This window comes from Polypterus senegalus, chromosome 7 (assembly GCF_016835505.1).
Source record: "Polypterus senegalus isolate Bchr_013 chromosome 7, ASM1683550v1, whole genome shotgun sequence".
NCBI classification, from domain to species: domain Eukaryota; kingdom Metazoa; phylum Chordata; class Cladistia; order Polypteriformes; family Polypteridae; genus Polypterus; species Polypterus senegalus.
In genome coordinates this window covers 89,669,093-89,694,660 of record NC_053160.1, presented here as the reverse complement: position 1 = coordinate 89,694,660, position 25,568 = coordinate 89,669,093, and the positions used below count along the sequence as shown (strand labels likewise).

Here is a 25,568-nt window from a genome sequence, read left to right as displayed (position 1 = left end):
CCTACCTTGAGCAAACCTAACTTAAGCTAACATTAGCATAATACATACATCACATAAAGTAATAATAATTATTGAAATAATGCAATAATAATACATTAATAACAAAATTAATACTGTATAACTTACAGTGTAGTTCTGACGCTATTGTTTTTTATTTAATGTATCTTAATAGAAGCTCCATTGTTAAAGCGCAACATCATTAGTATGAACATTAATAACCAAGTCCTAACTGTATTTCCTTTTAAGAAAATTGAGAATGTCAACATTCTGCATGAAGCTGAGACCTCTCCACTATGAGACTATTCCCTTCACTCACTGGTTACAGATGTAGCAGGGACATACGTATTGTTTGAGCAGAAAAGCATGGAGAATTTGGCTGCTTTTTCTCTCTATTATGCTAGAGGACTGCAGTTGAGATCAATGCAGTATCCACTGTTGTATAATACCTCCTTGCTGTAGATTACCTCTATTTTTGAATCAGTATCAGTAAAAGTGTATTGATAACTTGAGCGCTCATTCACATATCTACAGCTTGTGAGTGCAGTTGTTTTGAGTATATAATGAGAATTGTTCGAATACAATGGTAAGTTTGTGCTTTGCTGGATCCAAATGCACTTGATTTAACCTGCAGTCCCACACACTGTCATATATGGGGACATCCATGTTGTACATTGAACTCTTTCATGTTCATATAACTATATTGGCAGCGTAAAATGGTGAGTCACAACATTAGTGTCCTGGGATTAAATCCCACACCTGTTTGCTGTCCATCCCTACAGAGTTTGAATGGCCTCTCTGTGTTGTTCTTATAAATGGTTTAAAAGCCTGCTAAAAACTATACTCTTTTCCTAGATCAAAGGCTGACATAACTCAGTATTAGACACTTTTTTTCAGACTGTCATAATACTGAAACTGAAAAACAGTATTTAATGACCATTTATCCATTAATTTATTCCATTACCAATTTTGAACTACAGTCTATCATAGTGTTAGATCAGCACTAAAATTATGAATGAGGTATTTATACTAGCTTTTGGAGCTTAGTACCTGTACTGAAGCAAATAACATATACTCCCCTACCTGTGTCAATCCAGCCTACCCAATGCACAATCTCATGCTTCCTTGTTGCACCGTATAATCACAGGCCTCCCTGCCTTGCCACACTCTGCGGTTTCCCTTTAAATTTTAAAGTGTGTCGAAGTAGGTGGTATGTACCACGTGGAGTCTCCAAGCGTAACAAAGAACACGGGTGGGAAGGGGGCCTTATGGAGTACTCAGCAACTGAGAACAAAGAGCTAAGCACAAGGTCTTTTAAATCTACCATTTACTTTGTGTACCAAAAGTACCAAATTGCTGTTACTGCACCATTTTAAAATACGTGTTTTTCTGTTTTTTTTCTTTCGCAAGAAACATTTACTCACATACGCACAACAGTGCTCATTCATTGCCAATTAACCTAACATGCCTTTTGTAACTTGCTCTGACACTAATAACAATATGGACTCATAAAATGTTTATTACCTCTTCTTTGCACCTCTCAAACATAACAGGATCAATTCTTGGTGTCACAAGAGCAGTTGGTGTCACAGGGGTGATGGCGGGAGATGGTTCGTCTGATAGGATAGGTTCTCTCTCTGGGCTATCTAAGGATACTTCTTCTGTTGCTTCTGAAAACACATAACATTTAAAAAGGTATAAACATAACCAAGACCTGAGAAATTCTATTGCTAACAAAATCCTTTGACAGACCACTCTTTTAAAAAATGGTATGCAAATATTATTCCACAGAAGTGAGCCTATTAAGACAGACTGAAGAAAATAAGGTTACATGATTACTTATCTATAACCTTGTTACCTTCCCCTTCCAATATGAAAACATATTCTTTACAGTTTCAGCTATAAAGAATTCATTAGATTACATATGAGGGAAAGTGATTGGTGGCCAATACTTATGGCTGGGGACTGTGCCATGCCTAGGTAGACTGTATCTGTAAGAAGGACCATATTATTTATACTGTATGTTCAAGACAATACATAGAGTATGTTGTTGCTGTACCCTTTGTACACTGGACAATTCTTCCACGTGGGGCCTGAAAACCAGGAGGACTGATTGAGATCATTTATGTTAGGCAGAATGCCTTGGGGGCAGTCTCGTGGCCTTTGAACCCCTGCAGATTTTATTTTTTTCTCCCTCTGTCTGGAATTTTTTTGTTTTTTGTTTTTTCTGTCCTCCCTGGCCATCAGACATTACTTTTATTCTATGTTAATTAGTATTGCCTAATTTTATTTTTATATGTTTTCTTTTTTCTTACTTCATCCTGTAAAGCACTTTCAGCTACACCATTTGTATGAAAATGTGTTATATAACTAAATGTTGTTGTTGTTGTTGATAATTTTATGCACTCAAAGATCTATGTTTGTTTAGTATAGGTGATACAGTGATACCCTCTTTACATCAACTAAGTCTTTTCATTGGTTTTTTGCTGAGACATGCTGTGATAGACATGAAAATACATTTTTTTTTGCAAAAGAGAAACTTTCTTTGCAATTTGTTGTATGTTAACAAACACTTTTGTCATTAGAAGTTTACATTAACTGTAAATTTTTTAATGTATTTTATAATTTCCTTTATTTTCTTTTCTGGAGTACTAGCCACCAAAAGGGTACATTGGCTTGGTGGCTTTAATGCTTTTTCATTAGATGACATTTTAAGAGTAAAGGGATATTCCATAACAGAGAACTCATTTAGACTTCTGACACCCCTCCATTAAACACACATTTCTGGTACAGCAAATGGTGTTAACTGTGAAAGCAAGACATTTGATAAGCACCAGCTTTTGAACCGTTTCCATTTCATGTGAAAGCATCTGTGTATACATGCATTTATAATGGGGATAACAAGAGCCATACCAGTAGTATTACATATGCAGGGCTGTGGTGTGGCATTTTTCAGGTCCTGAGATCAGATGTCTTGCTTAAGCACTATTGTGACTAACTGTACCATCATTAGCTCTGTAAGAACAATTATGATTAATCTGGTGCTATTAAAATTACATGTACTCCCTCTACGTTGCATAGCATATCTGAGATTAGAGAAGATGAAAGAAATAAGCAGAGCAGTCCCTCTTATTTTATATAGCACTGATTTTCTTGTCTACTCAGTTGATCCAGACCTTTGCATCTTCCTTAATGTTCATTTATAAGATAAAAATCCAAAAATACATACAGTACAAACACACAAAGTCAACACTCAAAGTTCACAAAAAAGTGCAAATTTGATTTTAGTCATAATCAATCTTTATAGTGAAAAGGTTAATGTCCATAATTAGGCATTTTCAGACTAGGTTAAAGTTCAACTAAATTAAAGTCAACTAAAATTAAGACATGAAAAATTCTGCAGTTGAGCATGGAGGAGATAAGATAACCAATGAGCTGCTACATTAATGTTTTACTTTAAAGCAGGGGTGTCGAACTCTGGTCCTGGAGGGCCGCAATGACTGCACGTTTTCATTCTAACCATCATTAGTGGTTAGCGGTTACTGGTCATTAGTGACCAGTTTTTGTTGCTAATTAACTTCTTTTGCCTTAGTTTCACTTAACTTGACTCATGCCCCTTACTGGTTTCTTTTTCCTTAATTAGCAGCCAAACAATAAGGAGACACAAAACAAGCCGCCACATGAGCAGCTCACCTGTGCCCATCACACAATATCTGAAAATAAAGAAGGGTGAAGGTCTCAGTAAGGCTGATCTCTCAGGTCACCAAAACATTTTGACGTCTTCTTAGAAAAAAAACAAAAAATCAAGAGTTTTGGAAATGTCTGCTTTGGCAAAATGACAGCAGCAACGAGCCCTGGAATTAAATAACGAGTTTAATTAAAAGCAAGAATCATATTCTCATTAAGAACTGATTGGAGTTTGAAGCCCCAATTTAGCTGGTCGTCTGTCGGGTCGTTTCACGTCTCATTTCTGTTTGGCTGTCATTTCATGAAGACAAGAATCATTTCAGAGCACTGAATCCTTAAAAAGATGAAGGGAAAAGAAGTGAATTAGCAGTGAAAACTGGGCACTGATTAGGAAAAGGGTAAGAATGAAAACCTGCAGCCACTGCGGGCCACCAGGACCAGAGTTGGACAACCCTGCTTTAAAGTAAAACTAGTCTTTATCTAAATGGAATAAACAGCACCCTCTATAACAGTGTGAAACAGAGCTAGATGTTAATATGCACGATTATTCTCTTTGAACTGTTAATTAACATATATATCATTTTATCTATTATAAAAAAAAAATCTTTGGGAGGCAGACTAGGGAGACGAGACGTGATCTTCTCAGAAGACAATCTGAAGTCCCACGAGAGACACTTTAACTAGCTGCCAGCTATTAAAACAATGACAAGCAACAAGCATAACACGCAGCTAGCAGCAGATGATCCAACCACTTCTCATTGCATGCATTCAGCCATCCTAAAAAACGTGAGCAGCAGAGACACGAAGGGGCAAAAAGGACAGCAGCTGTACAGGCTTTAATAATGATCAACCCCCTTGACAACACGAGCAGTGTTATACATCCAGCGAGAAAGAGATTTAACCACGCCTGGGGCCGTTGTTTTCACAGCGTCATGCGAGACAAAGCAGTAAACCATCATTTAAAACAAGTCCACGGACATCTAACCTAGCAGTTGTTGGATTGCTTTTGGCAGACACGCATCATGTGCTCCCAGCTCTTAAAATAACGACAAACGACAAGCAGAATGACAGCAGATGATCCGACAGCATCTCCTTAGTGTGCGTTCAGCCGTACCACAATACAAGCAGCGTTATACGTCCTTTGAGAAAGAGATGTAACCACGCTCGGGGCCGGAAATAAAGGACAAGTATTGTTTTTACAAAAGTTTTTAAAGTGAAAATAATGCATATGTAACAATTCCCATGAAAATAACAATCTCTTTAAATTGTATATCTGGTAAACCAAACACAGGGGTGGGCGAGCAAAGCGGGCAGGGGCAGAGCCCCCTAGTACTATAAAATACAAAAAAAAACTAACTGAACTCTTTGCAATTTGGTGTTTGATAGTTAGGTTCTAATAGATGGGTTTCCAGAAACAGGTAAATACATATATATATTTATAGCTAGAAATCCACAAAGGGAGTAAACAAATCACATATCTTAAAAGACTGTTATTCCTGAGCTTTTGATAACCTACCAAGTATCATCATCAGAGGAAAATGATTAAATATACAGGAATCAAAGGCAATATATAGCAGATTTGTAGGCGGGTGCAAGAGGGGTGGATTTATAAAGTGGGGTTCAGTTGGTTATGAATTGGAGTTTCTTTTTAAGTCTGCATATCCTGGGTTCATGTTCAACTATTTGTTAATTGCATTTTCATTTGATAGACATGATTTCATTTTCATTTAACGTTCTGAGATGACTTAAATATCATTTTTGAACATTTATGAATCAATACCTAGATAATCAAGGCAATAAATCAATAATATTACTGAATACACATTGTTATAGGTAACACTCAATGTCAGTATACTAATACCTTTTTTTAGTTAAAGCTATAAATAAATAACCACTTCAGAATACTAAGAGCAAATGCCAATATTTTAACTAGTAAAAGAGTAAGCGGCAGGGTAAAACTTCTACTGTACAGTGTAATAAATAACCAATCTGAATGGGTCAATGCATGTGAAATGGTTCACATGATGCAAGAATGAAATAACATTGCCAAAGGTACCTAACAGAGTTCAAATGATAGTTAAAGATCTCTGATCAAAGCAGTTGTACTTAAACACAGAAAGAAGTACTTACTGCATTTATGGATTTACAACTTCATTTACACATAAATGGAGGTTTAATGAAATTGTGATCATAGATCTGTTTTTAAGAACATTCTTCCTGGAACAAAAATCTGGGTTAAATTAAATATTGAAAGAGAGTGACAAATTAGTGTTTTTCTCCCCTGCTCTTTAAACAAGTTGTGCCATTAACTAAAGTTACTTATTGCTTTCTTTGTGTCTTTATTCTTCCTATGTCTAGGTGTGTTTCAGTTATTCAGTGGTTGTTCTCCAAACAAATGAGTCCAGACTGCAAACTCACCACCGAAAATATACCTTTCCTTAGTCACACTCTCATGGACTGTTGCTGGGATAAGTGATGAAAGGAGACCACCTGCATTGGGATAAGTGCACAAAAGAAGCAAATGAACTTCATAATCTTTCCTTCAGTCTTTTCCTCAAAATAAACTGATCCCATATTTTCACAACAGAAGAGTGGCAAAAACATATCATATGTTTAGTCTGTTCACATAGGGCTAATTGAACAGGTTAGTGGCACAGTTAGAAATGTTTTTGTAAGTTAACAATGTGACTGGGCATACCATTATTGTATTTATTGTTTTTCTAAAGTGCTGCGTTTTTAACTGTATTTGAACTTTAACACATTTTGTGCATGTTTAATAAATAAATAAATTCTATGGGCTTGGAAAATTTTACATCCCCTTTTAAAAATGAATGGAATGATCAAAATGGTCACCATAACAAGCATGTATCCATAGAGGAGTCATTGCACTTTCACATCATCATACTTTAACAGTCCGAAAAGTAGAATGAACATGCAATTTTAAATCTAAGCAATCCATAAAGTTTTGGTGTTACAGAGACCAAGAATAATGATTAGATTACTACCCATTACTGTGAATTATCAGTCAAGTAGCTATATATCTACCGTGTTTCTATGAAAATTTTCAGAACTAAACATATACAGTGTATGTATATGAGTGGTCATTTTCATTTTAGCAAGTATTTACTGAACGGGGTGGCACAGTGGTTGGTGCTGATGCCTTACAGCTTCAGAGACTTTGGCTTGATTTAATGCCCATTCACTGATGACAAACCCATGTTTTAATTATTTTTCTCTAGGTAATCCTTGCACATCCACCAACAAGTGCACATTAGGTTAACTGGTAAATCTAAATGAGCTGGTATGAGTCTGTGCGACTCTTGCATGAATAGACATTATAAAGTGATGGCGCCCCATCCAGGGATATTATTTTTGTATACCTGGCAGAAACTTAACCCAGGACAAGATCAATATACATCATTATTGTTTGCATATATATTTTTGTAATAACAAGTAGAACAAAAGATGGATATGTGAGTGGGTCAGTGTAACTTAGTTAGCTGGGAGAAAAGACTGAACCAAAAACTTTGTTTTTTGTGATCCTTGTCACTCTCTGTGTTAAATTTACAAGTTCACCTTAAGTCCTTGTGGGTTTCCCCTGGTACTCTGGTTTCTTCCCACATCTGAAAGATGTCAATGTTAGCTAATTTACTTAATTGTCCCGATATTAATGAGTGTGGAGGTCTGCAAGAACATTCCCTGCAATGGACTGGTGTCCCATCCTATGTTGAATTCTGCTTCCCCCTGCAAGGGGAAAAAATGGTTTCAGAAAATGAACAGATGAATACATGGATGTATTTTACTGAAAATTACTGTAATTTTATACAATACATAAATTACTACATTGACGATATTAGGGCTGCAACTAATGATTATTTTGGTAGTCGAATTATCGTTCAATTTGTTTTCCGATTAGTCACAGTTATTTCATGCCTGACTATTCTGATGCCTGCGACCTGTGGTTGTACATCCAGTTCTGGGCTCCAGTGCATGTCTTACCTCATCTGCTCACGTCTGTCCACCTGTGAATGTCACCCTGATGTCTCTGCATTAACACGATTAAAATTAATAATAATCAAATTAAAATAACAACCAGTGAAACATATGAATGTGAAAATAATCAGATGTTTTTATATTAGTGTGACCATCACAATAAAAAAGAAATACATTAAACAATACAAACTAAAGTGCACGTAGTCTTTAAAAACAAAAAAGTGCATTTAACAACCAAAAATGGCAACTGGTGTGTCTTAAAGTCCATATGTTTAAATAAAGCTTCAATTCAAATAAAATAAAACAATAATGTACAGTTTATAAAAGATTTAGTTCATATATTCCTGATTGCAGTGCAGGAACGTGAGCATTTCGACGTGCTCTGGTGTGAGGCTGACTCTCTTCTTTGAGACAATGTTCCCAGCTACTGAGAAGAGACGCTTAGAGGGAGTAGAGGTAGCAGCAATACATAAGAATGATTTTGCAGACAGAGAAAGATGTTTTAATCATCACACTCTGAAAGAAAAGTGTTGTAGTTTATCGCATCATGTACTATATTATGGCAAAATAACAAAATAATGGACTAAAATATGTAACAAGGTAATTACTGCCAGCACACCGGAGCCGAGTATATTCGGAAAAGTACATTTGTTGAACGCTGCAACCAGCTAGAGTCTGTTTCCAGTGCAATTTGGAAGCACGCCAAAGCCGAGTATATGCAGAGGCATATATTTGGCGACGTACTTTCATTGAACTCCACAACCGGCTAAAGTTGATTCTCAGTGCAATTTGCCAGCACGCCGGAGCTAACCAGTCAGTGCCGTATATTCGTTGAGCAGCCAGCTCACGACCACTGCCAGCCCTGCAGAACTGCAGCAACACTGTCTCTGGGATTCAGCCGCTGCACTAGACTAGCCTCCAATCATCAGCGTTTACCTCTATTACACTATTATATTTTATTCAGGATTACTTGTGTTGTGTTCTGTGTATTACTGTATATTGTATTGATCCCCTTCTTTTTGACACCCACTGCACGGCCAACCTACCTCGAAAGGGGTCTCTCTTTGAACTGCCTTTTCCAAGGTTTCTTTCATTTTTTCCTACAAGGCTTTTTTTGGTAGTTTTTCCTTCTTAGAGAGTCAAGGCTGGGGGGCTGTCAAGAGGCACGGCCTGTTAAAGCCCATTGCGGCACTTCTTGTGTGATTTTGGGCTATACAAAACTAAATTGTATTGTATAGTATTGTTTCCTGCCCTACGCCAAAGGGTTGCAAGCAAAGGGATTGTCCCCATCTTGGGAATCCAGCACTGGAAGAAGTTGGTATAAACATGTATATATTTACACTTAGTTTATTCCAAACATGAAACAAGAAAAAAACAACAACAACAAAAAGTAAATTACTATAAGTAAAAACACCCAAAACATCTGTGGGGCAATAGCTACAGTAGCAACAGAAGGCAGGAGAAGATGTGTAAATGGCAGAACCCCAATCAATTATTGAAAATATGTTTCACTGTGTCATTTGGCACACAGAAATTGTTTCAAGAACTGCCATGAAAAAGTATTTTGAAAGTAAAGGTTTGGATGAGTACATAATTAGAGTACATAGATCTAATTTAATCAGCTGAAATGCAATGAATGACCTAAAAAGGTAAGCAGTAAACTGCTAGGTTAAAATTTAAAGCTTATGCTAGCAAAAATTGAAAAAAAAAGGAAATTTCTGAATGTTACAAATGGTCTTTCTTCAGGAAACAACTAATAGGTTGCAACCTACAAATGTTCTGTGGCAATTAAAGTAAATTAGGCAATGCAAGTTAAAACAAACAATTTGCACAGGTGTCCCAACTTTTGTTAACTGCTTAAAAACCCTCTCTCTGTCTTAAAGCAGTGTTGGAACAGACTGTTTTACACATCCTCTAAAGTATTACTTGAACAATATTATACACTGTAGAAAGTTGTATATTCCAGTGATAATGTACAAAGTACAAAAGTGAAGGCCTTTCATTTAGAGAAATTAAAAAAAAAGAAAATCAAAGGTCAGTGAGTATGATGTCCTACATAAATCAAAAGGCAATTGGAAACTTGAAGAAACTCTAATAGGAAGAGATGGCAGACTAAAAGTCACAACCCAATGAGAAGACGTTTCTGAGGGTCACCAACTTGAGTGATAGGTGCTTCATAGCACAACAGCTTCAAGCACAGCTTAACAGTGGTTGACAAAAGCAAGTCCCTGTTTGAACTGTGAAGAGGAGACTTTGTGCTGTAGGTTTGACAGGGTGAGTGGCAGTAACAAAGCCATTCCTTAAAAGACAAATAGGGCCTTGAAATACTGGCTGTAGATTAGTGCAGACTGGAAGAATCAAAAGTGTTACCACAGTTTAGCTGTAATAATATCAAAAGGCGGCTACTGTGACGTATCAAAAATACGAATAAAATTTTGTGCACTTAATGATTCCTTTCTTTTTTTATTTCCCATTGTTTATTTGTTCTATGCCCTTATTTCATAAACAATAAAACATTCAACTCCATGCATTTCCATAAAAACTTTAAATATCAGGGTGTACTAAAACTTTTGACTGTTAGTGAATATAATTTGTTTTTCTAAAAATATGTAACTACAACTGAAATACTTGTTTGAGAGACTGTTTAGGCGCAAGAGACTAAATGTTTCCAAAAAGGGGTGTGTGCCAAACAGTATAACTGTGTAATGCTGTGGGATATGACATCCAAACTTGGTACAATGAAAGCTGACAGACTGCTGCAGAAAAAAAGATTAAATTCCAGGGTTGTGCATTATAAATTGCCTTGATTATATACTGTAAAATCCAGGTGCTCGGAGAGAAATCTCTAAACACAATTTTTTTGTGTTTTATTTAGTTGGTATTGGTGTAAACAAAGGTTTTTAATCATATACAGTGTTCTCCCCAGAAATTTTTTCCAGCCGGGTGGCATGAAAATGTAGCCGGGTGGGGAGGGATGAGGAAATTTGGTGGTGGGGAAAATTAAATGTGCACTATTTTTATTATTTAATTATTATTCATTTTCCAATGCTCAATATGACTTTCTTTTTTAAGGTTTGACACTTGCGCCAGAATATTTTTATTAAATTTAAAAAGTATCCAATTCAGGATCCTGCAACCCTAACAAAAATTTTAAATAACAATTGTTATGACATAAACCAAGAGGCACAAGTATTGTCACTGTCGGGAAGAAAAGTGAAAACAATGAAAAAACCTAATATAAACCTAATGAAGAAAAATTAAAAAATATTCTTCAAAGCAAACTTGCATATGCAGAAGGTGTTTTCAGTTAAATATTTATTCTTCTTTTCTTCCTAGAGGCCCAGTTGTCTGCAGCTTTTCCATAATCAAAGTCCCCAGGATCTGGGCCCTCCAAGGAGTGGTGGCTCTGAGGTTAGGGATCTGCACTGGCAATTGGAAGGTTGTCGGTTCAAATCCCGTAAATGCCAAAAGGCACTCTGCTCTGTTAGGCCCTTGAGAGCAAGGTCCTTAACCTGCAATTGCTGAGCTCTTTGACTAGTGAGAAAAGTGCTATATACATGCAAAGAATTACAAAGTAATTATTATTATTATTATCAGCAAGAGATTATTTAGCGTGCTTTGATTCATGTGATTTCTCAAACATGTCTTGATCCTTTTAAGGGCAGAAAAACCCCTTTCACATTCAGCTGTGCTCACTGGAATCACTAGCCCAATATGAGGTAGGCTGGCTAAATTTGGAAACGACTCTTAGAGCTCTGATGTTGTTGCCATTTTTAGTAAAATCTGTTTTGGACTGAAGTCTTTGTATGATTGACTTCTGATCATTTTTGACGCAACTGTCCATTCTTGCCTGCTACTTTCATATTATAAAATCGAAAGGCCACCATTCTTGGAGTAATGATCGAAAAGAATGTGGTATAGCGAGTCCGCAGCTTAAAAAAAAAAAAGTCCAGGTTTAAATCCATAGAGACGTGTCGAGTTAATGAGGTAGTTGGGGCGAGTTGCACCTGCATGTGTGGGCTCGATCGTTCTCAATTGCTTCATTGGCTTCCTGTGGCGGGTGTGGCCAAGGAGAAATGAAAATATTATATATTGTGGAAGACTGCCGGCTTCCCAGGCCGGTCCGCACCCCCAGGCCGACAGGAGGAGCTCTCCCGACACCAGGATCGTGCCCCGAGGTCCAGCAGGGCCTTATGGACTCTGTAGTGTTTATACACAGCCCTGCTGGATACCTTGGGGACCACCAGGAGTTGCTGTGGGGGGACTTGTGGGATCGGTTGTGCCTTATGACCCGGGAGTACGTCACAGTCACGTGACGGGAAGGAATGGCGTGCTCCCGGGGTGATGTGAAAGACTGATTGCCCTGACCCGGAAGGAATAAGGAACTGTGGACTGCTGGGACAGGAACACCTCCGGGTCAGGGGCTATAAAAGGACGGTGCCTCAGTCCAGACACTGAGCTGTGCTGGGTGGGAGAGGAGCAAAGTGTCTGGGCGAGGAGGAGAGGTTATTGTGTTTGTTTAAAGAGTTTATGAGTAGTGTGGAAGGTGCTTGGTGCACTGAAAGAAAATAAAAGGTCTTGGACTGTTACCTGGTCTCTGGAGTTGTACCTGAGGGTTCAAGGGTGCACTACTGCCCCCTACTGCCACAATATATATATATATATATATATATACTAGCAAAATACCCACGCTTCGCAGCGGAGAAGTAGTGTGTTAAAGAAGTTATGAAAAAGAAAAGGTAACATTTTAAAAATAACATAACATGATTGTCAATGTAATTGTTTTGTCACTATTATGAGTATTGCTGACATAAAGGATTTGATTATCATTGTTTCTTTCAATCAGGTTCGTATTTGGAGGATGTGTTGTGTTCAAGTTATATTCCGTGTTTGTCAACCGCTGTAAAGATAACAGGTTTCATTCATTGAAGTATTCACTACCCAAATCGGCACTCGTGAATCTAAGATGTTTAACAGGTATTCCCGGTATTAAGTTGTGGATTTGCCTGCGAATATTTAGCGGCAGCGTGTCTACGAATGTAAGTTAAACTCAAGCTTTACACCTTGCTTTCCTATTGATATGTGTACAAAGGCTTGTTCAGTGTCAGAGGGTTGTTCGTTTTCCTACTGCATCAATAAGCAGCTCGTCTTCCTTTTTATCTGAGACATCACACGCTGCATGCCCGGGTTTACCTTTCCCAGTCCTGCAAAGGCAGTTCACGTGAGCCACTTGGAGTACATGCATCAAAGCTTCTCAGCTGGGTAAATTCACAAGGTGCACTGCAAGGTGCAAGCCACTCATAAGCCTCAAGAATAGAAAGGCTAGATTGGACTTTGCTAAAGAACATCTAAAAAAGCCAGCACAGTTCTGGAAAAACAATCTTTGGACAGATGAAACCAAGATCAACCTCTACCAGAATGATGGCAAGAAAAAAGTATAGAGAAGGCGTGGAACAGCTCATTATCCAAAGCATACCACATCATCTGTAAAACACGGTGGAGGCAGTGTGATGGCTTGGGCGTGCATGGCTGCCAGTGGCACTGGGACACTAGTGTTTATTGATGATGTGACACAGAACAGAAGCAACCGAATGAATTCTGAGCTGTTCAGAGACATAGCCTGCTCAACTACAGCTAAATGCAGTCTAATTGATTGGGCGGCGTTTCATGATACAGATGGACAATGACCCAAAACAAAACAGCCAAAGCAACCCAGGAGTTTATTAAAGCAAAGAAGTGGGAAATTCTTGAATGGCCAAGTCATTCACCTGATCTTAACCCAATTGAGCATGCATTTCACTTGTTGAAGACTAAACTTCAGACAGAAAGGCCCACAAACAAACAGCAACTGAAAGCCACTGCAATAAAGGCCTGGCAGAGCATTAAAAAGGAGGAAACCCAGCATCTGGTGATGTCCATTGTGATAAAGACTTCAAGCTGTCATTGCCAGCAAAGGGTTTTCAACCAAGTATTAGAAATGAACATTTTATTTCCAGTTATTTAATTTGTCCAATTACTTTTGAGCCTCTGAAATGAAGGGATTGTGTTAAAAAAATGCTTTAGTTGCCTCACATTTTTATGCAATCATTTTGTTCAACCCACTGAATTAAAGTTGAAAGTCTGCACTTCAACTGCATCTGAGTTGTTTCATTTAAAATTCATTGTGGTAATGTACAGAACCAAAATTAGAAAAAAGCTGTCTCTGTCCAAATATTTATGGACCTAACTGTTTATATGTGTATGTATGTATGTATGAGTCGACACAAGGAAAGGGGGAGAATTCAAAGAGAAAGAATTCAAAGAATAAAAGAAACAGAAGGAGGTTAAAGGACATGAAAGGCAGTCATAGAAGGACAATCTGGCCACCTGAAAAGAGGAGACCGCACGAGCTGGGGCCCCGTGAAGGAGCGTTAGCTGTGGCACTCTAGGGGCTAGTTTACCCCACTGAACATCTAGGTGGAGTGTGGCGAGTTAGGCAGGTGCCCTCCCTAGGCTTCCGAGGGGCGACCATGTGAGTACGAAGGAAGAAGGGAGGATAGCCGACCTCGTAAGGTCTGGCCGTGATGCCTGGAGTCAGCCAAGATGGAGGTCGGCTGAAAGGAGCTTGTGGCTGTTGAGTCTCCGCCGGGTACAGGAACAATGAGTGCGCCGGGGAGAAAGAGAAGGAGGTGGACTGACATCAGGAGGAGTTAGATTGCATTTTAACCACAAATTTTTTAATGGATTCATTTATTGATTTTTATTTCCACTTTTTATTGGATTTTTTATGGATTTATATATGTACTGTACTTTTTTTGGGGGAGGGATTACTTTTTTCATGGTCCAGCAAGTTTTCTTTTCGATTTCTTGTGCATGGCACGTTTACCCAAGGTAACCTTATCCTTGTGGGGAGTTTGTGTTTCAATATTTCCTGCAAATGAACACCACATACCATTTTCTTTGACCATTAGCCAATTAAAATATTTAAACCATTGTTTGTTTATGCTGGATAAGTGGTGCTTAGATTTATCAACTGGCAGAGTGTGTGCTGAAGAGATTTCCCCTGATGGACCAGCCTCTGCAATGTCTTTGTCTGAAATTGCCACATCAGGAGTTGACGCTGCACCTTCATTAGTTTGTGCAGTCTCTTTTCTGAAAAAACTGAGCAGTGTTGTTTTCTGAACACTTTTTTTACTTTGGTAAAACGTTTGGAAAAAATATTAAGAGTACCTATGAATAAGACTTTTGAGCGGGAAAATGGGAGCCTGTTGGAAATTCAATGCACACTTGCACTATGGCAGGGCAAGATATGAACATAAAAAGGAATGGCAGATGGGTCACTTTAACAAAACCCTCAGCAATTCAGTGACAAAACTTTTGCTCAGAACACAGTGTATGCTGCAAGGGCTTCTGCACACTTTTTGCAATATGGACACAGGTCCAAATATGAGCAAATATAAAAATGGCAGAGGGAGTCAATTTAACAGGAACCACAGTGAGTGCTACAAAGATTTTTGCACACAGAACACAGCTAATGCTTAAACAACTATATATATATATATATATATATATATATATATATATATATATATATATATATATATATATATAGGTTTGCTTTGTACTGAACAAGAAGAGAGCAGCTGTACGCTACACAGACTGCACTACCACTGAGAACTGATAGGTCACTTCCTGATGCCCTTTTTCTGATATCTGACAGGCTGGTTCCACTAGATTTGTTTTATTTTATCAGTCCTACTCTCACCTGTCCACCTCCACATATTTTTTGCTAGTGAACTGCCGCTCTGCTCCCACTATTAGCATGTACAGCCCCCTGTCCCGACGGAGATACCTTAGAGATCTGAAGGCCCGGCTGCTGGATAAACCGGCCTCGCCATCTGTAACCGGCGAAACATCAACCCTGCGTTGTGCCGACTTAACCCCCGCGTCTCGTAGGAGCGACGCCGCTGATGACCATGGTGGATTTCAGCTATGCAGGCGGGGGTTCAAGGCCAGAGCAAGCAAAGATCTTCATTTCGGGTCTACTACCTCTCGTCAGACGATCCAACGAGTACTACAATCGTCTGCTAAGATTGAACAACTGGCTACAGGGTTTCTGCAAGAAGAAGGATGTCGGTTTCATCAACAATTGGAATCTCTTTTTGGAAAGGCCGCGTTTCTTCAAGCGTGATGGCCTGCATCCGAACAGTTTCGGTGCCCAGGTCCTCTCCGAAAACAATTCGAAGGTAATTCATTTATCTTGACTATCTATGTCTGCTCTTAACCCCTTCTGAAATTATACTGTTGTGCTAGGACATGATAAGTGTTTAAATAGAATCTTCCGTTAAAGTGCACAACATTAATACTGTAATAAGCAATCTCAATGCACGTAGAAAATCTAGGAAATACGGCATAAACTCCAATAATCTAATTAAAATTACTATTTTAGAGGAACAATGTATTAAAACTATAAAAACAGATCACAGATTAAACAAAAAATACACACAGAGTGGCTAATAAAATAATTTAGTTCCTATTCCAAATATCAATAATGCACATAGTATTCATCTCTGCACCTCCGAAACATTAAATATGGCACTATTAAATGTTAGAGCTTTAACTAACAAAACGTTTTTATCAACGATCTTATTAGTGATAAAAAAATAGATTTTATTGCACTAAGTGAAACGTGGCTTAACTCAGACGGCGCGGCTGTTTTAATCGAATCTCGCCTCCGGATTACAGTTTTACTCATGCAGACCGCCAGGGAAAAAGGGGCGGCTTGGCAAACATTTACTCGAGCCGATTAAAATGTAAAGATGTCAGTTTTGGTAAGTTCAAGTCCTTTGAGTATCTCGCCGTTGTTATCCATGGAGATTCTCAAGTTCTAGTATTATCCGTGTATAGACCTCCAAAATTCAACGCGTCTTTTTTTGAGGAATTCTCTGACTTAATGTCAATTTTAATTACTAACTATGACACACTCCTAATAGTTGGCGACTTTAATTTTCATATAGATAATCAGTGTGATCTAAAAGTAAAAGAATTTATGAACCTCCTGGATTCTTTTGATTTGAGACAACTCATAAATCAGCCTACACATAAAGCAGGTCATACGTTAGACTTAGTGATTACTAAAGGACTGAAAGTTGATATAAAACAGATCATTGATATTGGTCTATCAGACCATTTTCTTCTACTTTTTAATATAGAAATAATGATAAAAACACTCATGAGAAGCATATTGTTAAAAAACGCTTCTTTGACTCAGCAGCAGCTTTAAAACTTACAAACATTCTAAGCAATCAGTCCGTTTATAGTGCCAGCTATAATAGCGAGGATAATGTAAATAGTAAGGTGGAAAGATTTAATACTAAAGTGAGAGCTGCTGTTGACATAGTTGCACCTGAAAAGACAGTGAAAAAATCTTCTAGCATTGTTATACCATGGAAGACCCAAAGAGTGTCGGATTTAAAGAGCTGAGCGTCAATGGAGGAAGACTAAACTTACTATCCACCATGAAATATTAAAAGTCAAAATAACAGAATACAATAACACTGTCCGTCTTGAGAGGTGCTGCTATTTCTCAAGATTATAAATAACAATGCTAGTAATCCCAGAGTCTTATTTTCTACAATTGATCGCCTACTAAACCCAGGTAACTCAAAGGAATGCCTCCTAAGTGCTTCCAGTGAAACCTGTGAGGCTATCGCTGTATTTTTCAATCAAAAAATTAATGATATTAGAAATAACATAGTATATCCCTCCAACACTAAGGATCCTCCTAAACCCCAGCATCCTGTTATAAACAAATTAAACTCTTTCACTAGGATAGATTTACCTGATTTACAAAAATAATATCTCAATTAAAATCCTCCACCTCGTCCTTGACCCATACCAACAAGGTTTTTCAAAGAAGTATCAGGCGCTAATTGATAATGTTCTGACATAGTAAATTCGTCATAGATACTGGGGTCTTCCCAGACTGTCTTAAGACTGCTGTAGTTAAACCCATTCTTAAGAAACATAATCTTGACCCTCGCTCTTGAAAATTTTAGACCCATCTCTAACCTGCCTTCTTAAGTAAAGTTCTAGAGAAGGCAGTCATTATGCAGTTAAATGACCACCTCAATAAACATGCTATTCTTGATAAATTTCAGTCGGGTTTTAGAACAAATCACAGCACAGAAACTGCACTCGTTAAAGTAGTAAATGATTTGCAGTGAAATGCAGACAGAGGCCATTTATCTGTTCTCATCCTCTTAAATCTCAGTGCTGCATTTGACACCATTGATCACAATATTCTTAGAAATCGCCTTAGTCAATGGGTGGGCCTCTCTGGCAGTGTCTTAAATTGGTTTGAATCCTACCTGACAGGGAGAAAATATTTTGTTAGTTGTGGTAATTACAACTCAAGACACATGATATCCAATATGGTGTTCCACAAGGCTCTATCCTGGGTCCGCTGTTATTCTCAATCTACATGCTTCCGTTAGGTCAGATTATCTCAGGGCACAACGTGAGCTACCACAGCTATGCTGATGACACACAGCTGTACTTATCAATAGCACCTGATGACCCATTCTATTGATTCACTAACACAATGTCTGACTTGTATCTCAGAATGGATGAATAGTAACTTTCTCAAGTTAAATAAAGAAAACTGAAATCTTAGTGATTGGCAATAATGGATACAATGAGGCTATTAGAAATAAACTGGATACATTAGGATTAAAAGTCAAGACGGAGGTAAAAAGCTTAGGGGTAATTGTTGACTGTAATCTGAATTTTAAATCACATATTAATCAGATCACTAGGACAGCATTTTTCACTTAAGAAACATAAGTAAAGTTAGACCTCTTATATCACTGAAAGATGCTGAGAAATTAGTTCACGCTTTGTTTTCAGTCGACTAGATTACTGTAACGCACTCCTCTCAGGACTACCCAAAAAGACATAAATCGTTTGCAACTAGTGCAGAATGCAGCTGCTAGAATCCTAACTAGGAAAAGAAAATCGAACACATTTCTCCAGTTTTGATGTCACTACACTGGTTACCTGTGTCATTCAGGATTGACTTTAAAATTCTGCTTATGGTTTATAAAGCCTTAAATAATCTGCCCCATCTTATATATCGGAATGTCTGACACCTTATATTCCAAATCGTAACCTCAGATCCTCAAATGAGTGTCTCCTTAGAATTCCAAGAACAAAACTTAAAAGAAGTGGTGAGGCGGCCTTCTGCTGCTATGCACCTAAAATCTGGAATAGCCTGCCAATAGGAATTCGCCAGGCTGATACAGTAGAGCACTTTAAAACACTGCTGAAAACACATTACTTTAACATGGCCTTTATATAACTTCACTTTAACTTAATCCTGATACTCTATATGTTCAATTCCTCATAATAACTATTCATGGTGGCTCTAAAATCGCTACTGACCCCTACTCTCTCTTCTGTTTCTTTTTCCGGTTTCTTTGTGGTGGTGGCCTGCTCCACCTCCACCTACTCAAAGCTTCATGATGCTCCAACATTGATGGATGGATTAAAAGGCAGAAGTCTATGTGACCATCATCATCAAGTCCTTCCGTGAGAACCCTAAATCCAAAGAGGACTGTTTCATTTATGTTAGGTAGAATGCCCAGAGGGACTGGGGTCTCATGGTCTGGAATCCCTACAGATTTTATTTTTTCTCCAGCCGTCTGGAGTTTTTTTTTTTTTTTTTCTGTTCCCCCTGGCCATTGGACCTTACTCTTATTCATGTTAATTAATGTTGATTTATTTTGTTTTTCTTATTGTGTCTTTTATTTTTCTATTCTTTATTATGTAAAACACTTTGAGCTACTGTTTGTATGAAAATGTGCTATATAAATAAATGTTGTTGTTGTTGTTGTAGGTCTGTGGCTGTCATCTTGCAGTGTCAGCCGGATGCTCAATTCAATTAGCCGAGTGGAGTGCCTGGCTAAAAGGCGCTAGGGAGAACACTGTAATATATATTTTTAAAAAAAAAAACTCTGGAGCATTGTACTTTATTACTGTTTAGCCATTTGTAGGTTCTTTATTACATAAACAGAATAAGAGCCATTTATGTTTGGGTATATAATTTAAGAGTGTGGCAGATGGCCAGCACCTTTGCCCAGCTGGGACACCTTTTTAATTGAATTACTAGGAGAGAGAACATTACACAGTGCATTCCCCTACCCAAAGCGCTAGATGGCAGCCCTCCTGGATTGCAGTGGTTCCTTGGATTCCCACAGGACTTCATGGGAGTTTGAGTTTGGGACAGCCCTGTTGGGTTCTGTGGGTGACACGAGGGAGTGCTGAAGGGACTGCAGAGCCCTACATCATTGAGCTTTCACTTCACCACACTAATGGGCCACTGGAAGTACTCCCAGTTGCAGGATAAATGATGCCTGCTGCCACTACTCCTGGTGCCAAAGTCAGGGGGGAGAAAACAAATCTTGCTGGAGGAGGAGTGGATGTGGACAGAGACAAAGAAAGTGTGAGAGAGAAAGGCAAAGACAAAGAAAGAAAGAAAGAAAGAAAGAAAGGTGAAACGCTGTATTCATTTATTTTGCTTGTGCTTTGTCTTGTGACTGTGCTGTGGGAAACGAGAGAAGCTTTTTTCAATGAATAAAGCCTGTGCTGTGCTTGCGAACTTGTGTCCGAGTCTGTCTGCGTCGGGTTTAGGGAGCTGATGTGCCCCCTGCAGGCCACAAGAGCAATAATTCCAAAAATACCTTAATGTTCAGGGAACTTAAGAATTGTATAAAAATTATATAGAATGTAGAACTTGAAATTTAATTTTGAAATTGGGGAAATAAAAGTGTGTTGTAGAGGGGTCAAAAACCAGCAATTTAAAAGGCACCTTGATGTTAATATTTCAAGCATTTTTAATGTACTGTAACTGTTTATTTCTGATTTATACAATAATAGTATAAAAGTTTGAGCAGATAAAATTATCAGTCAGTTTGTAAAATAACTTATTTCTATCATTTTAATTTTAAATAAACATTTTTTTTAATTTTGCATGTAGTGATCTCTACTCATATTTAGCCAAAACTGGGACTTACAAAGTAACATGTAGAGTTATTAAAAAAAAATCTAGAGAATGAAAAATAAATTATTCTGAGAAAAATAAGTATTTTTTTATTTTTTCATTCATAATATACTGTTTTTTCTGTGAGAGTTTTATTTTCTGCAGCTTTAAGACACTTGAATAGTTATCCTAACGCTGTAGGTGTGAATGTTAGTTTAAGAAATCTGAGACACTTCATTAAAATACAGTTAATATATATTTTTAGCTTAGGCGGAACAGAAGTGCAAACTTTTTACAACTGGTAGTTTCCAGTGTGCACGGTTCTTGTCTGGCACCTGATTGTTGGTGTGGAGTTTGCATGTTCTCCCTGTGGGTTTACTTAAATGGTCACATCGTGGATGTGGCATGAGTAGATCCTACAACAGACTATTTCACTGTCCACGCCCTTTTTCTGCATTGTGTCCAGTTTAAGAGGATGGGTTCTTCTTCCCTGCACCTCTGAAATGGAGTAAGTGGGTTTGAAAATGACTAGGACTATTATGGGCTGCACGGTGGTGCAGTGGTAGCACTGCTGCCTTGCAGAAAGGAGACCAGGGTTCACATCCCAGGTCCTCCCTGCATGGAGTTTGCATGTTCCCCCCGTGTCTGCTTCTTCCTCCGGGTGCTCCAGTTTCCTCCCACAGTCCAAAGATCCTAAATTGTCCCTGGTGTGGGCTTGGTGTGTGTGTGTGTGTGCCCTGCAGTGGGCTGGCACCCTTCCTGCCTTGTGCCCTATGCTGGCTGGGATTGGCTCCAGCAGACCCCTGTGACCCTGTGTTAGGATATAGCAGGTTGGACAATGACTGACTAGGACTATTATTAGTTTGCCAGTAAACATGTATGCTTTGAGATTAACATGAAGTGTTGCCGAAACCAAAGGACAATTTTAAAAGACTGTACAGGTGAACTGTGGTATCATAGGAAAAAGCATCCTACAAAGTCCTTGTTTTTATCCTTAAATGTTATTTTTCAGAGTTAAGACAGTTAGCAGCCATAACTATATGTATAACTACAACTGGATTTCTTGAAAATTATCTTTAATCATTGTTTATTTTTTTGTGTGTGTCACTGTTTTTACTTTTCTAATTCAGGTTTAAATGCAGCCACACCACCACAGCCATGTTATACAAATGATGATTATAAATGTCTTAAAGTTTAGTGACAACACATTCCACAAACTGGCAGCAAACAGTGCATCAAATAAAAAGAAGTGAAACTGAATACAAATTCACTAAACATCAAAGTTAATTTCCTGAATTTCTTTATTGATTTCAGTGTATGAATATATTTCAACCTGTTTTTAGCCTTAGGTTTAGTCAAGTTCCTTCTAAAGTTCAGTTTAAACACAGGGCATCATGTGGTGGCCTCATTCTCAGCTTCTACTGCTTGATTTTCCAGCTCCAATAAACAGGCGACTGCCAAATTCTGCAGCTTCATGTTCTGGTCAAGAATAACTGCAACAGGGAAATGACAAGCTATGCATGCAACCTTAAAAATGTAAATAATGAAAACAATAAACAAATTGCCAAGCAACAAAGAAGGCACAATTATAAAATACTGATTTTAAAAAAGAAGTTTGGGTATCAAAAATCCTAATTTGTGGGAATTACTAAACTTGTGTGGGATATCTGCACTTCAACTCTGAATTTCAAGCTCTGAAATGAATATAATGAGATATGAAACAACCCAGAGATTATTTTTGTGCATGCGCTTGTAATATAAAAGCAATTCCACAAATAGTAATATTTGCAACCTTGAAGAAAAAAAAATTACCAGCAAAAAGATCTTCACGATCATCCTCTAATGAAATCTCAGCAGGCTTAGGTCCATTGGATGTACTAATGTCTTCAGCATGAAGGCTAGCGGGTTCAGGAGATGATGGACTTGACTAAAAGAGTAGGAAAGACAAAGAAAATGAATGTGAGACAAATATAACGTGAACAAATCTGACATACATTATTAGTGCCAGATAAGGAGAATCTGACATGAATTTACAAAATGCCTAATAAAACATTTTTCTTTTAAAGAAAAATATATAAATAAAACAGACTGAAAAATGATGAGGAAAGGAAACAAGGCCAAACTACACTTGTTTCCACATCCTCTGTTTAGGCAGATAACAACAGGAAACAGTTTCAGCATAATTCCATACAGATAAACTTGCACCTATACTGTAGTGTAGTTAGGACAAACTGCCTCTTATTATCATATAAGGAAAATTTAAGTACATTTTTAAAGAGATTTAAACCAGTATTTTCTGTTATAAATAAACAATTGTGTTTTATATTCAATGTACCTAAAATTACTGACAAATTTACACCAGTCATGGAAACTTCATGAACACTGACTGTAAAAAAAATTAGCATTACCAGCTTGAAAGTCTATTATTTATATAGGTAGGGTCAGTAATGTATTGAAAATCATAACTGATTTTCCATGATGTACCACCTTTCACACTTTTTTTCATATTGTACTGAAAGCAATATTTTAAAAGCAATTACATGCACCATGAAGCATATCCAATAAGACAAAAAGAAGCTAAAACTGTACAGTATTTGCATTAGAGATAGACATAAATCAAACAATTAAACACCAGGAAGAAAACACAACATGACCCTTAACATAACCTTTTAGTTATGTTAAAAGGCAATGAATGATGTTTTTGCCTTAGCAGTGAGAAGTGAGATATACTTGGTATGTTCAAAACAGAGTATAGTAGCCTCCATTTGATACTATGAAAAACTGCACTCAATACATAATAACAGGGTCTAAGTATAAAAGAGTTTTGTTGTGCAATTAAAAAAAAAACATCTTCACATTACTATGTTTTAAAGTTATTCTTTTCAGGATTTCAATTAAGACACAAAGTAATTGAAATGGATGTAACAAAGCTTGATGTGCCATATAAGTAAAATCTTCGATTTGTAATGTCCATACAGGCTTTATATTGAATTTTGTATTTCTATGTTTTTGCTTTTTTATTTATCTGAAACTACCTTTTATATAAAGGAAGTCACAACTCATAAGTCTTTGTATTTTTTCCACTAATAAGTCATGGAAAAGTTAGTAAATAACATGATTAATCTCCTTAGCATTAACCCCAAGTGTCTCTCTGGCTCAGAACTCTGTTCAAAAATGGTTAAGCCCAGGTATCTCTTGGGGATAAGCTCTATTGTTTGTTAGTACTTTGTTAAGCACTCAGCACTTAGAACAATATTCTGCTGCCATCTAGTGGACAAAAATAACTCCATGCTGCAAAAAAGAATCATAAATATTTCTTATGCATTTTGCCACTTGACAGTAACTTACTGATATTCATAAATGCGGAGGAGCTTTCAAGCAAAACACACAATGGCATCTAAAACAAAAAATGTAAATCCATCCATCCATTTATTATCCAACCTGCTATATCCTAATACAGGGTCACCGGGGTCTGCTGAAGCCAATCCCAGCCAACACTGGGCACAAGGCAGCAACAAACCCCTGTCAGGGTGCAAGCCCACCCCAGAAAAATGTAAATCCACTTTTTCAAACAAACTGAAATAAAAACAAGCTGAAACTAAACCATAAATTGAATGAAACAATAGTTATGTAGGATAAAGTGGGCATTTCTCATTCTGCTGGGCTATCATGGCATCCCAGGGTAAGAAAGCAGATTCAACAGGAATGCAGGCATCCAGCTAACCTTCCACCACTTGCATTGCAAAATAAGTCGTTGAACTCCAGCATGTACCAGGATCTGCCAGGATTACAGCTGAAAACAAAGATGTAAAGTAAAGATGTACAGGTCCCTCTGCAAACTTCTTAACCAGAAGGCACGAAATAGACTCAAGCAAGGACAAAGACCTGTATTTCACTGGGATGAAAACTATGACGGACAGAAGAACTAGCCTACTAGTTTTATAACTGGATGTGACTTTAATCCGATCAGGAGAAAATTCAACCACCCCTTAAAACATTGTGCACCACCCTGAAGAAGCCTTCTGGGATATTTGCTGAATACTCACTGAACTCCCTGGGGATTCTCTCATGGCACCCTCTCTGGGATTCTCTCAGGGATGGGGAACAATGTAAAATTACCATCTGAAACCAAGTCTCTGACAACTAAAACGTTATGAGCCACTCTTCCTTGGAGAGCTTAATCTGACAAACTCTTTTCTTTGTGAACCTTAGCTGAGCTGAGATACAGTTTGCCAAGCTAAACAGTGAGCCAGTCTGAAGGCTGAGAAGCAGCCATAAGTTCAAGAAGGGAACTTCAGCATCTAAACTCTTATGCCAGAAAAAGTAAAGCTGTTTCCTAAGTTGCAGAATGCACAGCAAAGGGCCTAGCAGCAAAAAGCAGGCTGAGAAAGTCGTACTACAGAACAGGACAAAGGATCATGCAGAATCCAACAAATGAAGTATTCTCCACTTGAACACAGAGCAACAACAAAGCAACAGCTCCACACAACATCGAACATCATCCATAAAGACTTGGTATCGTAAAACTAATTGTCTGTGCCAAGATAAATTAGACCTCTAAATAACCAACAAAAAGCCAAGCATATATGTTATATGTTTGTCTGTCTTGTCAGTCTATGTCCAGTCTTCATACTTCTATAATCCTTGTGTTTGTTAATAAATTGTAGTATTATGTTCCTTAAAATGAGTGTCGTGTATATATATATATATATATATATATTGTGGAACTGGCCCGGACACAGACAGGCAGACATGTTGAAAGTCACCACCACACGTTTATTTTACAATATTTACAAGGTCCAAAGTCAGTGCACACACAAACCCCAAGTCCCCAAAGTCCTGGCCAAACAACAACTTGCTCGGGCCGCCTCCA

The 25,568-nt window shown here is 37.8% G+C and overlaps 1 protein-coding gene across 2 annotated transcripts in view; it reads right to left on the bottom strand.

Annotated features, from left to right (window-relative positions):
• Window positions 1–25,568, bottom strand: part of snx2 (sorting nexin 2) — a 129,875-nt gene that overhangs the window by 66,476 nt on the left and 37,831 nt on the right. For both annotated transcript variants that reach the window (XM_039759003.1, XM_039759004.1), the window contains exons 2-3: window positions 22,508–22,622; window positions 1,522–1,667 (exon numbers count right to left, since the gene is read on the bottom strand). In XM_039759003.1, coding sequence (XP_039614937.1) covers window positions 1,522–1,667; window positions 22,508–22,622 — 261 coding nt within the window. The remainder of the gene's footprint in view (window positions 1–1,521; window positions 1,668–22,507; window positions 22,623–25,568) is intronic.